This window comes from Oncorhynchus nerka, linkage group LG25, assembly GCF_034236695.1.
Source record: "Oncorhynchus nerka isolate Pitt River linkage group LG25, Oner_Uvic_2.0, whole genome shotgun sequence".
In the NCBI taxonomy this organism is placed as follows: domain Eukaryota; kingdom Metazoa; phylum Chordata; class Actinopteri; order Salmoniformes; family Salmonidae; genus Oncorhynchus; species Oncorhynchus nerka.
In genome coordinates this window covers 17,411,720-17,431,793 of record NC_088420.1, presented here as the reverse complement: position 1 = coordinate 17,431,793, position 20,074 = coordinate 17,411,720, and the positions used below count along the sequence as shown (strand labels likewise).

The window sequence follows — 20,074 nt, the reverse complement described above, 5'->3', positions numbered from 1 at the left end:
CATACTAATGGAGGGAATGATCTGTGACACAGCTCTCATTAGCATGTCTGACTGCCAGGTACAAAACACATCACAGCTAGCCATTACACATCAACTGTGAATGTGTGTGTGTGTGTGTGTGTGTGTTTGGGAGGGATGTGTCAGATATGCATGACTCTGTCAGTGAGTCAGTAGAGTGCATGTTTCAATGTGTACATGTTTTTCTGTGATTCTGTGTGTGTGTGCGTGTGTGTTTCAGAGCATTTGCAGTGTGTGTGTGTGCGTACATTTGTATGTGTGTGTGAGCATGGCAACATCTCCCATCTCTGCGTGTCTGTCACAGTGTGGCACACAGAGGATGACACATCCCCCAGAAGGTTAACTAACTCCACGCCTGTCAAAATACACTCCTACCATATCCATCTCCCCACAGAGCCCACAGTCAGACACACACACCCCTCCCCCACCTAGACACACTCTCCTGAGGGCGGTGCGATTGGGAGCCAGAGGCGTCAGAGTTCAACGCCTGGGGGACACACATGGACACACAGACGGACACAAAAACACCCCCCATCCTCCTTGCCTCAAGCAACTGTAGATGTAAACACACGGCAGACTCTGTGTCTGTGAATGTCTCCATGCTATAATATCCCTGATAACACACACATACACAAGGTAACAGTGGAGTGGACGGCTGCATCCCCCGCACCAGATCCAGTGTGGGCTGCTAGGTATTTATAGAACAGCAAAGGAGAGGAGCCGACATCACTTCCCTGAGACAGAAACACACAGAGAGATAGAGAAATAGAGAGACAGAGTAGGCGTTGATGAATCATACTCCTAGAACAGGAGGGAAAGCTAGAGAACACTCATTTACAGATGCCTCCCCTCTCTTTTCATCCCTCTCTCCTCTCATTCACCCACCCCCAACCATCCACACATAACAAGGGATGACGAAAGCCTGTAGGTCATGGCCTGCTACGTCTATAATTATAAAAAAGGAAGGGGAGTGGGGCGGCGAGATGCTAACATAACATAATTTAATGATTCTGCAGAGGGAGACTTACAGTCTACGTGAACTCAATGACAGCACCAACACAGTTATGGTAATCCAAGCACAAAACCTGTGTGATGTCTAGAATACCATCATAGCAACACCTTATGCAACCCTAAACCCAACATTAGTGGGGTCTGACATATTAAACCATTATGCAACTGTATTACAACCATAGTACCCAGGGGTTAAGTAGCATTGGATTTCCTGCTAACCCCATTGATTTATGGGAGAAACAATATGATGCTAAGCATCATTCAGCATGTAAACACTGCAGGAAAACCCCACACCTCCGCCCACTTACACCACTAAACCAATAAAGAGGGTGTGTGTCCTGAACGCAGTACACTGACCCCATTTAGCCGTGTTTGTTTGTTTAGGAAACACATGAGCTCATTGCTGCATCTTCTAAGGATTGAGGCTAAAAACTCTCAGCGGTATATTAGTACTTACTAGCCCCTTAGAGAGAGACAAGGCTCTGTACACATCTCCAGTCCCACCACATAAAGAAATTACAAACGGTTCTCTGTGGACAGTAAAGCTCCTTTAAAACAACAATACCACAAAATAGTCGCATAAAAAGGAAATAGGATCATTGTGAACCTCTGATGTCTTGTAAAAATAAACGGAGCACCATGCTTCACTGTGGAGAAAGTGGCAATTTGGAGAACAGACAGGCATAACAACAGATCCACTTCATGTGTAAAATATCATGAGAGATTGAGTATGACAGAAATATGACAAGTGATTTCAGATTTAATTGTGGGCCTATGGTCCACTTTAGTTTTAGTATTTGAATAAAGGGCGAATGGACAAAATGCGCTTTAACTTTTGACAACCAAACGCATGTGTCCATTTGGTCGGCTTGCTTACAAAGAGTAAGAACCTACTGCTAGATGTCCCTGTGTCTGTCCCTGTGTCGGCCTGTAGGCTTTGTTGAAGGTGGTAGAGAGCAGGAAGTGAGCGGTGGGACTAATGGACCTGGTTTAAGTGTAAAGAATGTCCTCTGAATGAAACCAACTTTCCACTTTGAGGTAGCTCAGCTTACTATCCAGTGAGTCAGAGGACAAAACTAGGAGACTGCATGGCCATATATGGTACACAGACTAAATAAAACCTGCAAAAGAGAAGCAAAAGCCTAAAACATGATACATATCACCATCTAGTGGATATCTAGAAACCTTCAACTGAAATAGAGCAAAATCAAATCAAATCTTATCAAATCCTGTTTTTTTGCACATAGAAATATTTTAAAATAGACTTTTATGGAAAGTTGATCAGTGTAATCGGACCAAATCCTGGTCTGGTCCTGAGTAGAGCAGGAGAGGCGCATGCCACTGCCTGGTGAGCAGTGCTCGACTTGGGCAGGAGCACACCGGAGCTGAGTACCGGCACTTAAAATATTCTACTGCATCGCAGTGCTTGAGGCGTCACTAAAGACCAGGGTTCAATCCCAGGCTGTGTCACAACTGTCCGTGACTGGGAGACCCATGAGGCGGCGCACAATTGGCCCAGTGTTGTCCGGGTCAGGGGAGGGTTTGTCCCATCGCGCTCTAGTGACAAATTGTGGCGGTCCAAGCGCCTGCAAGCTGACTTCGGTCCCCAGCTGGATGGTGTTTCCTCTGACACATTGGTACGGCTGGCTTCCGGGTTAAGCAAGCAGTGTCAAGAAGCCGTGCGGCTTGGCAGGGTCGTGTTTCGTAGAACACATGGCTCTAGTTGCAGTGATGGGACAAGACTGTAACTATCAATTGCACATCATGAAATTGGGGAGAAAAGCAGGTAACAGTAAAAATAATAATAATAATCACCAACTGCTTCGGCTCCTGTTCCTCTTATAGAATAATTAGCTCAAAAGTATTGTGGCGTTCCTGCACCAATATAAACAATACCAGCACCCAAAATGAGTACCACAACATATTTCAGTCCTAATCAAACACTGCTGGTGGCGAAATTAGGTCACACTGGCAAGAAAGGGAAGGAGTTCAGCACATAATTGTATTTACATAATGATTCTCAAGCCATGTGTACAGCTGTTTCCGAAAGGGTGGGACTCAACAGCAGCACCCAATTCAAACCCTCTGTAACACCAACAACAAACACTGGAATGTTAGAATAGGCAAGCCATTTGTTTACCTGGCAGGCTAAACCATTGTGACCTAGTACAAGTCGTCCTGTCACCCCCCCGGGTGTACGTTTTGGTGTTTACCCTAGCACAACACAGCTTATTCAAATAATACAAGCTTGTTGAGTTGGTTATTTGAATCAGCTGTGCAGTGCTAGGGCAAAAAACTAAACAGACCCTAGGACTGAGTTTGGGAAACCTTGACCTAGTAGGCATAATAATAGGCGTACCCTGCTATAATCACAGACAAGCCTTACTGTAGATAAAGCTGTAAATGGAATTTGAAACTCCCAGATGCTATTTGGGTCAAATTAACAAGAAAATCTCCTGGAATCCATTTTTATGCCCCAATTTAAAAAATAGATTGCATTATAATCAGGTATTTAACAATCCCACGCAAGCATTTATACACAACAGGTTGTTTATTACAGTTCGCAAACATGTTGAGATGTGGAAAATAAACTTTTGACGTTTGGAAAATATGCATTTGAACTTTTAATGTAGACAGTGATTTGGCAGCGGCACTATGCTGCCAATTTAGTTTGATTGCTCAATAGAATAACAAAAAAAGATGAATTGTCAATGTTTTAATACATTTGCGTGAGCCCTTGGAAGAGGATTGCCTAATCCGATTTTTCCACAACTCGACCATCTTGTTTTAGGCTGTATGACCTGCACACACCTTGTTACCATGAATCTATTATTACACCCCCGTGTGGCCAGACACTGTGTGAACTAATCTTGTATGTTGAGCTCTTCATGTATACCATACTAAATAGAAAGTAGCAAGTACCCTACACTATGTATCAACATCAGGTGAACAATGTTCAGATTTTTATCTGCTACAATATTTACTGACGTGTTTAGTGTCCAAGAATAGTGGTCACCGGTTTTACCATAAACAGATACCTGCCATTCCAGTTGTCAGAAAATCTGTTTTGTTCATTGGGACAGTGCACGACACCTCAGCTCTTTCAAGAAGTGTGTCACACCTGTCAAACCCACTGGCCATGCATGGGTCTGCAAAGCTTGGGCGGGCGAGGTGAGACAAAAAAAAAAAAATTGTAGGACAGAGGGCACATCCCTCTAAACTGTGAGCCCCACTTTCCAGTACCCCAACGTTTGGCCTCATGAGAACAATGGTATGCAAGTAACCCCATACATAACTTGCTTTGGTTAAATTTAACTACGCAGGACATGCCCAGGCAGGGCTTTCAAATTCAAATCATGCATAAAAAAAAAATGTTTGGCTAATTATGGAGACATACAGAGACCAAGTTGGAATAGTATTTAGTCATGTTTATGAAACGGCAACTTCTAAATGCAATGAACCAAACTAAAAGCGAAGTTAAACTTTTATTAAAAAACTGGAACAAACCAAAACTTCCACCAAATACAGTTTAATGGCAAAAGTAAATCAAACAATCATGGAAAACAAGTTGACGTTGAAAGGCAGTTTCAATAAAAGAAAAGATCACATGAAAACAGAAAAGCATACAACTGGTTAAAGCTTGAATAACTCAGGAAAAAAGCCCTGTATTTATCAAAATTACAGCTTACAGAATATTATCTTCCGACCAACTGAATCATTTAAATCTTCCCTTTAGTTTGTATCACAATTCAGATGATGGTTTAATGTCTGAGGGCATGTATAAATAGAGGAATGGGGAAAACACATTTATCAGTCCTTTCCCCCCCTTAGATCCCCAATTACACAGCAATATTTTTGTAATCAAATGCATTGCCAAGAAGGGCATGCTTTATCTAATAGTCTGTGTAGATTTAGAACACGACTTGTGCATGTTCAAAATTACATTGTTTCTGAGAACAGGAGTGTAGAAAGACTGGAGGGTCTATTGGGAATCAAGGCCAAGCTTTACGCCCTGATCATGATAAAATGACTATGTTAAAAAAAAGAAGAGAAATGGCAAGCATGTATTAAGCAGAGCATTAAACATGGCAGGAATTTGCATCGTCACCCTCAACCATGTATGTGGCACACATGAAGTAGACCAACATAACCCACAGATCATTAAAACATTCAAGAATTGGTCAACAAACTTCCTGTACACTACTGAACACCCCCCCAGCAAAAAAAAAAACAAACTATGGAACAGGTTATTTTTTGTCACAGCAAGAAGTCTACTTTTCTACTGGCTAAGATAAAGATCTAAGTGACAGCATAGAAATTAAATTACAAGAACCAAGGAGATAGATTATCTCCTTCCATGAACAAATGTGTAGCCTTCCCAATATATTGTTTAACCCCCCCAGTAAGAATGGAAAACAAGCACCCCTTCACCCTTTTCAGTTTACTTGTGACCCCCCTTGCTGGTTTTGAAGGAAACCTGCAGGACCTTGTCTCCAATGCGGTAACCGTTGAGGCTGGCGATGGCCATGGCGGCCTCCTCGTAGTTGGTCATGGTGACGAAGCCGAAGCCTTTGCACTTGTTGGTGTTGAAGTCTCGGATGACCTTGACATTGGTGACGGCTCCAAACGGCCCGAACATCTGCCACAGGATGCCCTCGTCAGCGTCCTGGCCCAGGTTGTAGATGAAGATACACCAGCCAGCGGTGGAGTTCCCCTGAGCGCTAACCGTAGACATGCCACTCATGTGGTCCACACTCATTGGAGAGAACCTGCCAGTGGCACAGAATGAGGGTTCTTCAAATGCAACTCCATAGATGCCCGTTTAAAATAACCTAAAAACATAAGTCGCAGGCCTGTTGTCCAAGGAAATAACTGACCAAAGTACTAAAAGAGACTACAAAAATAACTAATAATTCAGGGGTGTAAGTCTTTGGGATTCTAGTCTTGACTCCTCAGGATCACAAAATACCCTTGTTTAACAACAGGCCACTAGTGCTGAGGGATTAGTGCTTTTCTAGGTTGGTTCGATTTAACATTTTTGGAAACGTTAATTGAATTATAAAAATCAAAACATACGCTTTTCAATGGAAATTCCCCAAATAGTGAACATTGAATTACCAAAACATTGGGTAGCCCAGACTTCAATAGAAAAGGAAATTACGGCGGGAAAAATACGTAATATTTCAGTTGTGTACATCACTTAGTTTTCATTTGATTACTATTATTGTCACCATCTAAGCTCACGCAGTATCAGCCAAACATTCTCTGTACTCCCCATACATCCCATTTAGTTAGGCTAGCCGCAGAGCTATCTGACAAAATAAGTTGACTAATTTGTCAAAGATGGCAAGGCTTAATTTCACGAACTGTCCCTCTCGTCGTTGTGTACATTCCTTTCTATCGCAGTCTATGCGGTCCGTGTGCATCTAATGTAGCAGGCGGAAAAGTGCAGCCATCTCCGCTTGTGCCGAAAAAACAGGTGCAATGGATTATGGTCAATCTAGTTAATTACCACATTTCTGCACTGAACTAGGTTGAATACTTGCTCAATGAAAACTAAAACTCCCGTCAGCCCAGTGTCCAACAGTTACTAATTTCTCTAGAGAAACAGAGTTGGGCTCACAAAAAACACATACATTTCAAGTAATTGAACTAACGTCAGTCAGTTAAATAACCAAAATAAGAAAATAAAAAAGTTGAAGCGCTCAGCACTACCGGTCACTGACATGGATTGTGTGTGTAGAGCAGTCAACCATACCTGAATCTCTGGGCCTGGTGGTGTACTGGACCTCCAAAGCGCCGGCCCTGGTTGTGGTAGAGCTGGTTGATGAGCTGGGAGTTCTTGGCCTGGTTGGGGCTGGCAGCAAATTTCACTGTGATGGGCTCCGAGGCACCAGGGGGTTTCTGCCCATTCAGGTCTTTGATGGCGTCCTCCGCCTCGGCCCGTTTGTCAAAGCGGATAAAGGCCACCCCCCTGGACAGGCCTGAGAAGCAAGGGGATGAAATGGAGAAGTCATTAATGGAATAGGGTGAAGATGCTATTAGACACTGATTTGAAGTCTGTTGAAAATGTACACGCAAATAGTTAGGATTTTGAGAGGGGTAAAGTCTAGCCGAGTGGTATCCTTGGTGCTCATTTAACTGATTATACACAAATATTTCTCATTCAGGCTGTGCCTGCCTACCTACCAGAGGCCTGATCGACCAATACACGCGAGTTGATGATGCGACCATAGCGTGTGAACATATCCTCCACGTCTTTCTGTGTCATGGTCTTGGGCAGCCCACTAATGTAAAGATTGGCATCCTTAATACCGTCAGAGCTCGGCCTGGCAAAGGACACCTGATGAGGAGACGGCAGGTCAGTTTCCATTGAGTGCAATTTAAAGGAAAAACAATTTTAAAAAACAACAACTTTGGAATCAATTTGACAATATTACACACATTTGAAAAATAAAATCAGATTCAAAATGCCCAAATATCTCGCATTGAAATTTTCAAGCAAAATAAAAGTACAAAAAACATTCCTATTCTGATAATTCAGTCACATTGCTGAGCCGCTATTTAAGTAATAAAAGAAAACCCTAATATTAAGTAAAAGGTCTGTTTTAAAAAGCTATAAAAGGAAAATAGATGTAATTGCGAAATTATGCAGGGCTTTGATTCGGCACAACGTCACACTCAAGCAATAACCAGTAGTGTTAAATAAAAAAACAAATGTAGTCTGAACAAGATGAATATAGGCTTCAGTATAAATATGTGCCGAAAATAAAACCATGTCAGGTTAACCGCACACGCAAATTGCTTAAATCAAAAATCGCCAAAAATGATAAATTATAGAACAAAAAGGTTAATTACATGATTAAGTAAACATGTTACCCAAATACCTTCATATCCTTTCGCAAATAGACACTTTGCAGGAGGGCTCGCCCTCAACTGCCCAGGGACTACTTGAGGAACATATCACATCAGTTGAAACATGAAACAAAAACACCTTATTGCACGTTACCTTGATAGTTTTAGACTGTAGTCTCAGCCCATTGAGGGTATTGATAGCCCTTTCTGCATCACTAGCGTTAACATAGTTAACAAATCCGTACCCTAAACTGTGGCCTAGAGAAAAAAAAGGAAAAACAACAAAATAAAATAACAAAAGTTTGTCCATTTCTACAGATTGGATACCAGTCTTCCACGGGAGATATCGGTACACGGCATGCATTTTGGCAAAAACATTTGCAAAAGAAAACATTTTCTGCTAAATATGGCCCAAGAAAAAGAAAAGAAAAGCTGATCCACATTGAAAAGTCTAAATGAAAATATCTTTCTTCTTAAAATAACAATGATATTAAAACGTTGGCATTCTATCAAACAAAAATAACACTAAATTGAAGGAAAACAATTCTTCTGTTTCCAATAAATATAAAAACTGTGAAACTAAAAAGACAAGAGAAAACTACATAAAATTCCATAATATAGGGTCCACAAAATAAATGCATTTTAAGATTGGGTATGCTGTAATCACCAGATCTAATAACACCCAATGAAATAAGAAAACATCTGCAAAGACCATGAATAGAATTCCCAACGACCACCATTAAAAAAAAAAGAGACACTAAAGTAAAGTTTAAAGAACAGATTCAACAAGATGTATAGCACAGAAAAACAGGAGTTGAACAACATCCCAAAGAAAAAAAGTCAATCTCTGATCCCAACACTAATCAGCGAGTCTGCAACACACAAAAATAGTCTTAGCATCTAAATACATTTTCATAAGATTGAGGGGGTACACAGGAGTTATATACAAAGTAAAAGACAATTGCGGTAACCAGCAAATACCGCATTGATTTTACAGATTAGTAATCGACAGAAAATCTTGGTGAAGTCAAACAAAAATATTTGATGTCACAGACTTTTGTAGTGAAAAACAAAAGAGCACATGTGCAAACAAACAATGAGAATTCCAGGGCATTATTTATCCTCAAAGTAAGTGAACCGAGGTCAAAAGAAAAGGGGTTGGACTCACTCTGGTTTTTGTGATAGGGATTACCTGCCACTTTATCGCGGATGAGTTTGGCAGACTCCACCTCGCCGATGCTGCTGAAGAGACTCCGCAACTCGTCCTGACTCATGTTCTGGGGCAGGTAATTGACAATAAGGTTGGTTTTGGCATCTTTGGGCTCATCTTCCATCTGTTCGTCGTAACCGTTATCATAAGCGTCTTGCTATAATTTCAGGAGAATGGGATGGGTGTAAGTAAGCCGTTATAAAGACATCTAGAACTTTATGAAAGATGACAGTTAACTGGTTCTGTTCTTAGAGAATGCTGCCCATGTCCCAAAAGAACAGAAAAACAAAACAGAATGCTTCTCAAAATAAAGCCAAAGTTAATCTGTGGATTTACCTTCATGTTAATCGAACCCTTACCGACATGCTGTTGTGATTCCCTATTGTCACCCTGACAACTCTGTACCTCACACACCTGCAAGAGTAAACACTGGGTAATTCACAATCCTCTGCTGCAGACAACAGAGCACTTGACACCATTTAAAAGACCCCCCCCCCCCAGTTCTTTCGTGTCCATTTCACAATAATACAAACCATCTGTGCAACAGCACAATATATAGACAACTACGAAATAACTTCAAAACACTTAATAGAGCGACTCACTTTGAGGTATCTGATGTGTCCCCTTCTGACTGCCATGTTGATGCTTCACAGATGTGGATTCTGAAAGTATGGGGGGGGGTTACCTTAGTTACCTGAACACAAAAGCATGTTCATGATTTGGTTTCCTTTGTTGTGTCCTACTGAACACCACGCAAAGGGCTTGATGACTAGGTTTAACGGAATTTATTGAACCAGTGTCATTCATTTGGAATGTGTTCGGTCAAGGACGGGTCTCTTGCCTCCCTGGCTTGATGATACTCAAACGCCCCCCCCCTTGAGTTATCGAGTTAGCACGATAAATGATCAAATTGCAGAGGACCAACACAATATGATCTATTGTAGCTAATCAACTAACGGTAATGTTCGGTAGCTAAGTGCAGCAATATAGTAACGTCGTTAACTATCTAGCTGGCTATTACAAGCTAATGTTAGCTTACTAGCTAGCAAGCACTAGCAGCGTGGGCGTGACAACTTCGGACAACGCAAGGACTAAATGAACTCGCTAGCCAAATGGCTAGCAAGCTAACGTGAGCTACGAAGCTATATTTGGTAATAACATAACGTTACATACTTACGCAGTTAGCTAGCTAACATTTTCTATTAGAATAAGGTTTAGAAACCATGCCTTGAATTGGTCAAGTTATTCCAAAGAATTAGGTATTTTGTAGCACAGATATTCTAGTCTTTGGTAGTAGCGTTCGCTAGTTAGTTAACGTTACTACTACTAGGCCGGCTTTCTGGACCGCATGGCACATAAGCTAGCCAACGTTACTATCTAACTAACGTTAATCTGCGAACTAATGGAAATATTGAACACTAGACACATTGGGAAACGTACCTGCTTTATTGATACTCCTGTGATTAATAATAGGCCAAAACGGACCTAGGAAAAAAATCAAAACAAATTAACGGTATCCTGCAATTTTTCTCTTCGTCCAACAAAAGCAAACACTGGTGCTGCTACTAGCATGCGCGGATAGCCGACGTCACAGCTTCTCAACACACTAAACTCCGCCCCCTCCCCAAAGGCGGCAAAGTGTTTTGTTGCAGTTGATTGGGTTTGATGTCTGTCCTTCAAGTTCATTTTATCAACTCCACTAAAAAGGTCTGCAAAATACCGAGGTTAAAAATTGGTTTTATATTCACACATTCGGACATTCAACAGACATGCGCCAAAAGCCATTTAAAAATGTAAACATCAATAACTCATTCACCGTTTGTCACAGAATCATCAAACAAGATATAATTTATTATATAAATGTCTAGCATACTTTAACAGCCTTCGTTTTGAGTAGAAATTCCATTTGACTTGATAGAAATACATACAATCCATAAAATGCCATTGAAAGCAGTATACATAAATAACTAATTCACCGTTTGTCACAGAAACATCAAACTTGGTATGAATTTTTCTATAAATGACTAGCATACTTTTTTACCTTTGTTTTGAGGAAAAATTCCAGTTTTGTTTTGATAGAGGGCATGTAGTACGCCTAGAGGGCGTGTGGTCAAAGTTCTAACGAGTCTGTTATACCCTATTTAGAAGGGACCCGGCAGAAAATTATGCATCTTCAGTCATAATAAATTAGATTACAGAAAGAAACTACGGGATGAAGGGGTCAGGCCTGACTAACAAAGAAGATAGGTGGATGGATCATGAGAACCAAGAGGATCAACATGGGCATTCCACAGTGGAGATAAGGAAAACTAAGAGTGAACCATAACATACACTACCATTCAAAAGTTTGGGGTCACTTAAAAACATCATATAGATCAGAAATACAGTGTAGACAGTGTTAATGTTGTAAATGACTATTTGTAGCTGATTTTTTTAATGGAATATCTACATAGGTGTACAGAGGCCCATTATCAGCAACCATCACTCCTGTGTTCCAATGACACGTTGTGTTAGCTAATCCAAGTTTATCCTTTTAAAAGGCTAATTGATCATTAGAAAACCCTTTTTCAATTATGTTAGCACAGCTGAAAACGGTTCTGATTAAAGAAGCAATAAAACTGGGCTTCTTTAGACTAGTTGAGTATCTGGAGCACCAGCAATTGTGGGTTTGATTACAGGCTCAAAATGGCCAGAAACAAATAACTTTCTTCTGAAACTCGTCAGTCTATTCTTGTTCTGAAAAATGAAGGCTATTCCATGCGAGAAATTGCCAATAAACTGAAGATGTCTGTGTACTATTCCCTTCATAGAACATTACAAACTGTCTCTAACCAGAATAGAAAGAAGAGTGGGAGGCCCCGGTGCACAACTGAGCAAGAGGACAAGTACATTAGAGTGTCAAGTTTGAGAAACAGACGCCTCACAAGTCCTCAGCTGGCAGCTTCAGCATCATTTGCAAATAAATTAATTAAAAATCCTATAATGTGATTTTCTGGATTTTTTTCTCATTTTGTCTGTCATAGTTGAAGTGTACCTATGATGAAAATTATAGGCCTCTCTCATCTTTTTAAGTGGGAGAACTTGCACAATTGGTGGCTGACTAAATACTTTTTTTTGCCCCACTGTATATGGTGCTTTGAATGTTTTAAAGGGAATATGCCTAAAACTTCACAACATCTCATAAGAATAATTTTAGGCATATGCACCTGGTGCTCTTATGTTTTAAATCTTTATTTAACTATTTTTTTGCAGCAGGCTTCTTGACTTTAGGCTTCTTCGCTGCAGCAGGCTTCTTGGCTGCAGCAGGCTTCTCGATTTTAGGCTTCTTCGCTGCAGCAGGCTTCTCGATTTTAGGCTTCTTCGCTGCAGCAGGCTTCTCGATTTTAGGCTTCTTCGCTGCAGCAGGCTTCTCGATTTTAGGCTTCTTCGCTGCAGCAGGCTTCTTCGCTGCAGCAGGCTTCTTGACTTTAGGCTTCTTCGCTGCAGCAGGCTTCTCGATTTTAGGCTTCTTCGCTGCAGCAGGCTTCTCGATTTTAGGCTTCTTCGCTGCAGCAGGCTTCTCGACTTTAGGCTTCTTCGCTGCAGCAGGCATCTCGACTTTAGGCTTCTTCGCTGCAGCAGGCTTCTCGACTTTAGGCTTCTTCGCTGCAGCAGGCTTCTTGGGTACAGGTGCCTTGGGTGTGGTCTTCATGTTTTTCTCAAGGTGGTCCTCAATTTTGGGCCTCTTGGCGTTATTTACAGTGCTTCCAACTGTCCCAATTCCAATGCTTTCAGCCTTCCTCTTCAGGTTTGGTTGGGCTTGGTGAATAGGCATAGCTGGAGGCATAACAGGTGAAACAGTTACATCACAACATATGTAATGAGATTACATTATAAATGTGTTTGGTTATGAACAGTGGAAAGCGTAATTTGACAATTCTCCATGTAAAATCTTAGAATTACAAGTTATAGTTGTAGTTATAATTAATCACTGTAGATTTTATTTCATTTGCCGTTCTTTCAGCACCCATGACACAAGACGATGCTGGAGGAGAACCTTGAGATGGAGGCATCCATGAGGAGGATCCTTTTGATGGAAATATCAAAGAGAAAATACTAATGTTATAATGGTGCCTGCAACCATTGCACTGCAACATCCTGTTCCGTTTACTTTGTTTGTTGAACATAGAACATCATTGTCTGTAGTACGATCACATTTGTTGTGTGCAATTAATAAGATCTTGGCATTAAACAAAATCAGGGGCGCAACTTTCACTGGGAATGCGGGGAACATGTCCCCCCACATTCTGAAATTGCATTTTTGTCCCCCCCAGTTTTATAATTGGAATGTGATACAAAGCGAGGCAGCGGTGTGCTTCAGGACCATGCGGATGCCTCTGAGCGGTCGGGTAGGCTGTTTGGAGTGCTTCTCCGACGGGGGTAAAAAAACACACACACACAAAAGGTATGTCCCCCCACTTCTAAAAACTAAGTTGCACCCCAAACAAAATAGCAAATTATTGTGCATTTTGTAAATATTATGATATACCAACAGAATTTACTGAGCATTATACAGTGTTTGATAAAGTAGATCACGTTTTTTTATCACATTTTTCGTATAAACAGTATAAACAGGCATAGCAGTGCTATATCTATGTAAACAGGGCTATTCTATTTGAAATTGAGCTGGCCTGGGAGAAGTGAAATGGGTAAGTAGTACTGACCTAGTGCCCTTTGGCTTGTGAGGACATGTGCCGGTGTGTTCAATATCTGGCTGGAGGGGTCTAGATTATGCCATGTGGTTAACATCATCTTGCAAGCAGCATCACCTTTACTAATCACCATATCAATAAGAGAACGTGCCTTGTCGGCCCTCTCAGGGTTTTTTTGTATCACCTCTTCTGCCTCGAACTTGTTGATAAATCTTCTGCCTTCATGTGGATGCTGAAGTCTGTCTAGTAGAGCCTTGATATTAGCCTCTGTCACCAGGCTGACAAACTGCTCCCGGACATCATTCAATTGATTGACTATCCAGACAGAAGAGCACAATGAAAATAAGAATATACAAGTTTCAGTCTGTTGCTTCAATTCCATCAAGATATGAATTGCATTCCTGCCAATACAAGGAGTGTGGTGAACCCTTATCTGTAATAAACCTGATCTGAAGACATCTGACGTGTTCTTGCCGGACAGACCTGTGGCAGCTGTACCGTATCCACTGGCACCTATAGCTCTCTACTAGTACCAGTTCTACATGGTCCTCCCTGATCAGCCTTTAGTATTTTTCAGTAGGCATTAAATAATGACATTTTTTACAACTATTGACTGACAGCGAGTCGATGTAGTCAGAGGTGCAGTTTGCCCACACTCGTCGTTGCGCAACTCCATCATAGGTTGTGGAATTGAGTTTTTGGCTAGTGATTACTCTTGACTGGTAGAAATGAAAGTGAAATTGAAATTCTGTCCTCAAAGTTAAGACATTCTCTCATATCAAAAACGTTTAGCAAAACATATCTTTATAAGGCACATTTATACAGTACTTACCAGCCATTTGGTTTCAGAAGATTGAGATATTGTTCTGACTGTAGGTAAACTGGGTGGGTGTCGGTTGGGGTTTCGAAAAGGAAGTTGAAGTTGTGGGTGTGTCTTCTTCTTCTATGATATAATGGCGGTCCGCAAACCAACATTAAAGGTGCATTCCGCCAGCTACTGTGCTGGAGTGTAAATTAATTAATATAAATGATATCTTGTTTCAGCTATCTGGTCTACAATTTCATTCCCTTCTACACCCGAATGTGCTGGGACCCAGCAGAATCACACTCAATTCTCCATAATAACATTAATACCTCCAATAGTAGGTCACTCTTATTAGATTTACCAGATGATAAACTACTCAATACAGACAGAGAATCTGAGCATACTATAATTCTAACAGGTTGTACGTCCTCCACCTATCACACCCTGATCTGTTTCACCTGTCCTTGTGCTCATCTCCACCCCCCTCCAGGTGTTGCCCATCTTCCCCATTATCCCCTGGGTACTTATACCTGTGTTCTCTGTTGCCAGTTCATCTTGTTTGACAAGTCAACCAGTGGTTTTCTCAGCTCCTGCTTTTCCCCAGTCTCTCTCTTCCCCCCCTCCCTGCCTGTCCTGACTCTGAGCCCGCCTGCCTGACCACTTTGCCTGAGCCTGCCTACCATCCTGTACCTTAGTCTCTACTCTGGATTACCGACCTCTGCCTGACCTGAGCCTGCCTACCATCCTGTACCTTAGTCTCTACTCTGGATTACTGACCTCTGCCTGACCTGAGCCTGCCTACCATCCTGTAATTTAGTCTCTACTCTGGATTACCGATCTCTGCCTGACCTGAGCCTGCCTACCATCCTGTACCTTAGTCTCTACTCTGGATTACCGACCTCTGCCTGACCTGAGCCTGCCTACCATCCTGTACCTTAGTCTCTACTCTGGATTACCGACCTCTGCCTGACCTGAGCCTGCCTACCATCCTGTACCTTAGTCTCTACTCTGGATTACTGACCTCTGCCTGACCTGAGCCTGCCTACCATCCTGTACCTTAGTCTCTACTCTGGATTACCAACCTCTGCCTGACCTGAGCCTGCCTGCCGTCCTGGACCTTTGCCCCACTACTCTGGATTATCGACCCCTGCCTGCCTTGACCTGTCATTTGCTTGCCCCTGTTGCTGTAATACACATTGTTACTTCAACAAAGTCTGCATTTTGGTCTTACCTGAGACGCGATAGCCCCCACTGGAGGGCAACTATTGTCGGCAACAGTTCAACTGAGTATACTGACAGTTCATCTATTAGTCTTCTACATATGTGCACATCAAATTTGGGAACTTAAAACGCCTGCTGCTGTGCTCCACTATCTGGGTCCTTAGATCCATCTGTGAAAAGCGGTAAAAAAGCATCAACCAGTTTTTCTATATCACTGACTACTGACCATTCTTTCCTTTCCTCTACCCAGGATAGATCAACAATGAGATCTGGGAGTAGCCATGGAGGAACATACCCTATCACCACAGACTGGCCAACCTCCAACTCCCTCAAACCACTTTCATCAGCAAGCTTTCCAACTGTCCAACCAAAACCACTGCCTTGTCTACTAGTATATTCCCAACAGTCATATTTATTTGTCATTTAACCTTTATTTAACTAGGTAAGTCAGTTAAGGACAAATTCTTATTTTACAATGACAGCCTACCCCGGCCAAACCCTCCCCTAACCTGGACGGCGCTGGACCAATTGTGCGCCGCCATATGGTAGCAGTGGGATGCTCAACCTCACAGCCTTTCAACCTACCATTTTCTTTACGCTGTATATCCAAAGGCATCTCACCAGGATTGTCAACTCTATAGGCATCAGATAAAATGGATCCTATTTTATCTCGAAAAGAGCGAATAAATAAGGAGGACAAAACCCAGTTATATAATCTCCCACCAATACCAAGTCTTTCCATCTTAATCAGTAGGCCTTCTCTCCACATAGTGTCATAGGCCTTTTCAATGTCAAAGACAGTATCCATTACTAGGCTGTCATTGTAAATAAGAATTTGTTCTTAACTGACTTGCCTAGTTAAATAAATAAAAAATAAACCTCTATGTTCCAGAAAATATGACATATGACAAAATATGATCTATTGTCTATCATCTTTTCCATCAGTTTACACAAGTTAGAGGTCAGTTCTATTGGTCTGTAATTATCAGCACACGAAGGTAATATTACTGCACATTTCCAACCAGAAGGTATAACCATCTCACTCCAAATCTTATTAAATAATCCCAGGAGAACATGCATGAGGTAGATGCTTAAACATTACATAGCACAATTGATCATGACCTGGGGCTGCATATCCACAGCCTATTAAGGCTGAATGCATCTCATGTATGGTAAAAACAGCATCCAAAGAAGTCAAGTGTTCCTTTTTCTTATACACATTAACATGAACATTTAAAATCTCACACCTGCGTTGCTTACTTCATCCAAAATAACCCCACTATGTACCCTAGCAAATGTCTTTGCCAACAAGTCAGCTTTTTCTATATCAGTTACGGCCATTTTTTTAACACACAACCAAAACTGGAATTTGAGTGGACTTGCTTCTTCCAGTCATCTTCTTCAGCATAGACCATGCACCCCCCAGCTCAGTACCCCTGCCTATTGTAGAGCAGAATTGTCTCCATGCATTTCTCTTAATGACCATATGTAGGGATTTTGTGGTGACCGTATTACCGCCACACTGGCGGTCACAAGTCATGAAGGCAGTCAAATTCCACTTGACCGCTTAGTCACGGTAATTAGGCTTCTCCAAGCTCTGATGCTGCTGATGGTCATTAGTAGCCTACCAAACTTGCTAACTGCCTGGTACTCAGAACTCTATTGTCTCTCTAATCACTCTGACATCAATGAAAATCTAATCCAAAATCTAATCAAACACTTCATGAGAGCCCATGAGCTCATGTTGGCAACATTTCTATAGGCTATGCAATTGTGCAAGAAAACAGAGTGATGGCCTCTATTAAAAAGAGGAGGATCCCATCAGCTTTCTATAGGCTAGGCCTACTATATATATATATATATATATTTCTCAACTCTCCTAATATTAAGCATATTGCAAAGATTTTTAGGGTGCATTACGACCACACAAAGGGGATGCCGGCGTGAAATTTGAGGCATTATTAAGTGTTGTCAGATTGTGAATGAAAGACTGATGAAGTGTTTACAGCCTGCGCAAAAAACAAAGAAGAGGTCATGCCGTTCATGAGACTTTTTCCAAATCATCATTAGTTGCATCATGCAGCCTTACAATGTATTAAACATCAAAACATATGGCTCAACATTTGTAGAACAACTAAAGTTACATTAATAACTCTAAATTAATCATATAGGAGTACCTATTTCTTTGTTAACCACTCAACACAGAATGTGCATGTGCATACTCCCTCAAATCGTTTGGAGAAAATATCCTTTCGATTTTATTCAGCTTTGTTCAATTGTATTCTTCATACTATAAAATAATGCCATGCAATTCTAAGCAAATCTTGTCTGCTAAATGAACTAGTGTAGCCCACAGCCATTTGGCATAGCCAGATCAGGACAACAGAGTATGCTATTCGTTTCTTCTGAAATAGACAACATTTTCTTCATATCATGCTTCTTTAGACCCGTCTAAAATAAATAATGGATTTATTGTGAAGGTGTAGGCTAATTACATGGATTTATTAGACTTTTTAAAATGTAGATGTTCCAAAGGTCTGCATCAGTGGCTTGTAGGCTATGTGTGGAAGCCAGGAGATGCTAAACGTGTTTATGTTAAGTAACGGTCAATTACTGTGAGACCGACAGTTGTTTGCTTGACAAACACCAGCTGTCAAAATGTCATGACCACCACAGCCCTATTTCCAGCACAGTGAATTATGGGGGAAAGCAACACAGGCTGATAGATTAATTGGATGGAGAAAGCTCCTACGGGCGTAGGAATATAACTCCTGAGAATCTAGTTAATTTCCAAGGTTTCCAAAGAGCTTTAGTACATTTCTTTGGAAATCAACTATATTCTCAGGAGTCATATTCCTACGCAGCACTCTGTAAGCCCTATTTCTTTCTTGAATAGCCACAGTGTACTCTTCAGTCCACCAAGGAACCATCTTCCTTTTCTCACCCACTTCACTCACTGGTACATATACATTTGCAGCACTCAAAATCAGAGAGGTCACAGAGGCAGCACATACATCAACCAGCCTCTCTAAAGACAACTGTCGAACAGACTTTAAGCAGTGATCACCAAACTTTTCCCAGTCTGCAATATAAAAGCCCTATCTTCTGAATGGTGCCCTATCTAGAATAGTAACATCAAAGATCATGGTATACCAAATCAGGAAATGACCACTTCCAACAGTAGAATCATTCATTACATTACATTCACACATAGATACAATAGAGTTAGAAGCCAGTGTGAGGTCCAGGCAGGATGTAACCCCTGTAACAACATCAACTGTTGGACCACATCCATCGTTAAAACGTACTAATGCTCGTTTCCATCACATCTTCCCCATGTGTGTATTAAAGTCACTGCACCATATCTTTCTAGAGCACAATTCCCCTGGTATTTCATCAAACATCACTACAGATAGTTGACGACAAAGGTTGTAAAAATTGTGTAACTTAATATTATTACCTGCACTGTAGATTTCCACCATCACACATTCATATTCAGATAGGACAGTTATATTACGATATACAAGACCTTCTCTTATGAACGTAGCACAACCACCACCCTGTCCAATTGATCTATCAGATCTGATTGAACAATAACAAGGAATAGTAAAATCAAGATGTAGTCTAAGCCATGTTTCTTGAACACATATCACATCAGGTTTGATCTCTAAATCTATTACACATTTCTTAAACTCCTGACAGTTAGCAATAAGGCTTTTGGCATTCCACTGAAGTATAGCAAATACCACAACTCTAATTATCATCATACTGAGACATTCCATCATTGGTATTATTAGGAGTTGTCACGGCTCCTCCTAAGAGGGTCGTTAGTGATTGGAGTCACCTGGGATCAGAGTATTTAAACTGTCACTAATCACCTCTCTCTCTCTGCTCCTCCAGGTATGATCCTGTTTTGTTGGGGCTTTTGTAGTTTTGCATAGTTTTCACTCAGTCATTCACACACACAGATTCACGCATCAATGCACTTTACATTATGATACTTCCACACCTCATTCCTTTTCTTAGTTTAAAGTTAATAGTTTTGTTTACAATAAAGATTTTTTAAAAATTGGCCTATACCTGTTCGCGTCCCCTCATTTTTGCCACAGGCTATGAGCCGGCCTGTGACAAGTGGGGGCTCATCCGGGAGACAAGTGGGGGCTCGTCTTACTTTAGTATTTTAGCTGACTTTAACATTTTGTTATAGTTGGTTAAGGTTTTGTCTAGATTGTCTTTGTCTTATTATTGTTTGTTTATTTGTAA

At 41.2% G+C, this 20,074-nt stretch overlaps 2 protein-coding genes across 7 annotated transcripts; both read right to left on the bottom strand.

Annotated features, from left to right (window-relative positions):
- Positions 1-4,501: 4,501 nt before the first annotated feature.
- Positions 4,502-10,835, bottom strand: LOC115109089 (ELAV-like protein 1). Of its 5 annotated transcripts, none has more exons than XM_029633677.2 (8): positions 10,535-10,835; positions 9,697-9,788; positions 9,431-9,508; positions 9,053-9,251; positions 8,039-8,142; positions 7,219-7,372; positions 6,788-7,013; positions 4,502-5,798 (listed from the first exon to the last, which is right to left on the bottom strand). In XM_029633677.2, exons 2-8 carry the CDS (start codon positions 9,730-9,732, stop codon positions 5,471-5,473), a joined length of 1,125 nt encoding a protein of 374 aa, XP_029489537.1. In that variant the 5' UTR covers positions 9,733-9,788; positions 10,535-10,835; the 3' UTR covers positions 4,502-5,470. The 5 variants fall into 5 exon arrangements, with proteins under 5 accessions (XP_029489537.1, XP_029489536.1, XP_029489538.1 ...); XM_029633676.2 differs by having other exon boundaries at positions 9,697-9,756; XM_029633678.2 differs by having other exon boundaries at positions 9,077-9,251; positions 9,697-9,756.
- Positions 10,836-10,924: 89 nt separating this feature from the next.
- On the bottom strand, positions 10,925-14,718 carry LOC115108860 (histone H1-like). 2 transcript variants are annotated; one of them, XM_065009617.1, is made up of 4 exons: positions 14,618-14,718; positions 13,798-14,100; positions 12,482-12,910; positions 10,925-12,433 (listed from the first exon to the last, which is right to left on the bottom strand). In XM_065009617.1, the coding sequence occupies exons 1-4, from the start codon at positions 14,622-14,624 to the stop codon at positions 12,333-12,335; spliced, it is 840 nt and encodes a 279-aa protein (XP_064865689.1). In that variant the 5' UTR covers positions 14,625-14,718; the 3' UTR covers positions 10,925-12,332. The 2 variants fall into 2 exon arrangements, with proteins under 2 accessions (XP_064865689.1, XP_029489285.1); XM_029633425.2 differs by having other exon boundaries at positions 10,925-12,910.
- Between the last annotated feature and the right edge of the window lie 5,356 nt (positions 14,719-20,074).

Coding starts and splice junctions, on each gene's coding strand:
- LOC115109089 (XM_029633677.2), bottom strand. CDS start 9,732: ATGGCAGTCAGAAGGGGACACATCAGATACCTCAAA. Junction 9,252..9,430: donor AGGGTTCGATTAACATGAAG/GTAAATCCACAG, acceptor CTGAAATTATAG/CAAGACGCTTATGATAACGG. Junction 7,014..7,218: donor ATTGGTCGATCAGGCCTCTG/GTAGGTAGGCAG, acceptor CTTGCTTCTCAG/GCCTGTCCAGGGGGGTGGCC.
- LOC115108860 (XM_029633425.2), bottom strand. Junction 12,911..13,797: donor CACAAGCCAAAGGGCACTAG/GTCAGTACTACT, acceptor TTATGCCTCCAG/CTATGCCTATTCACCAAGCC.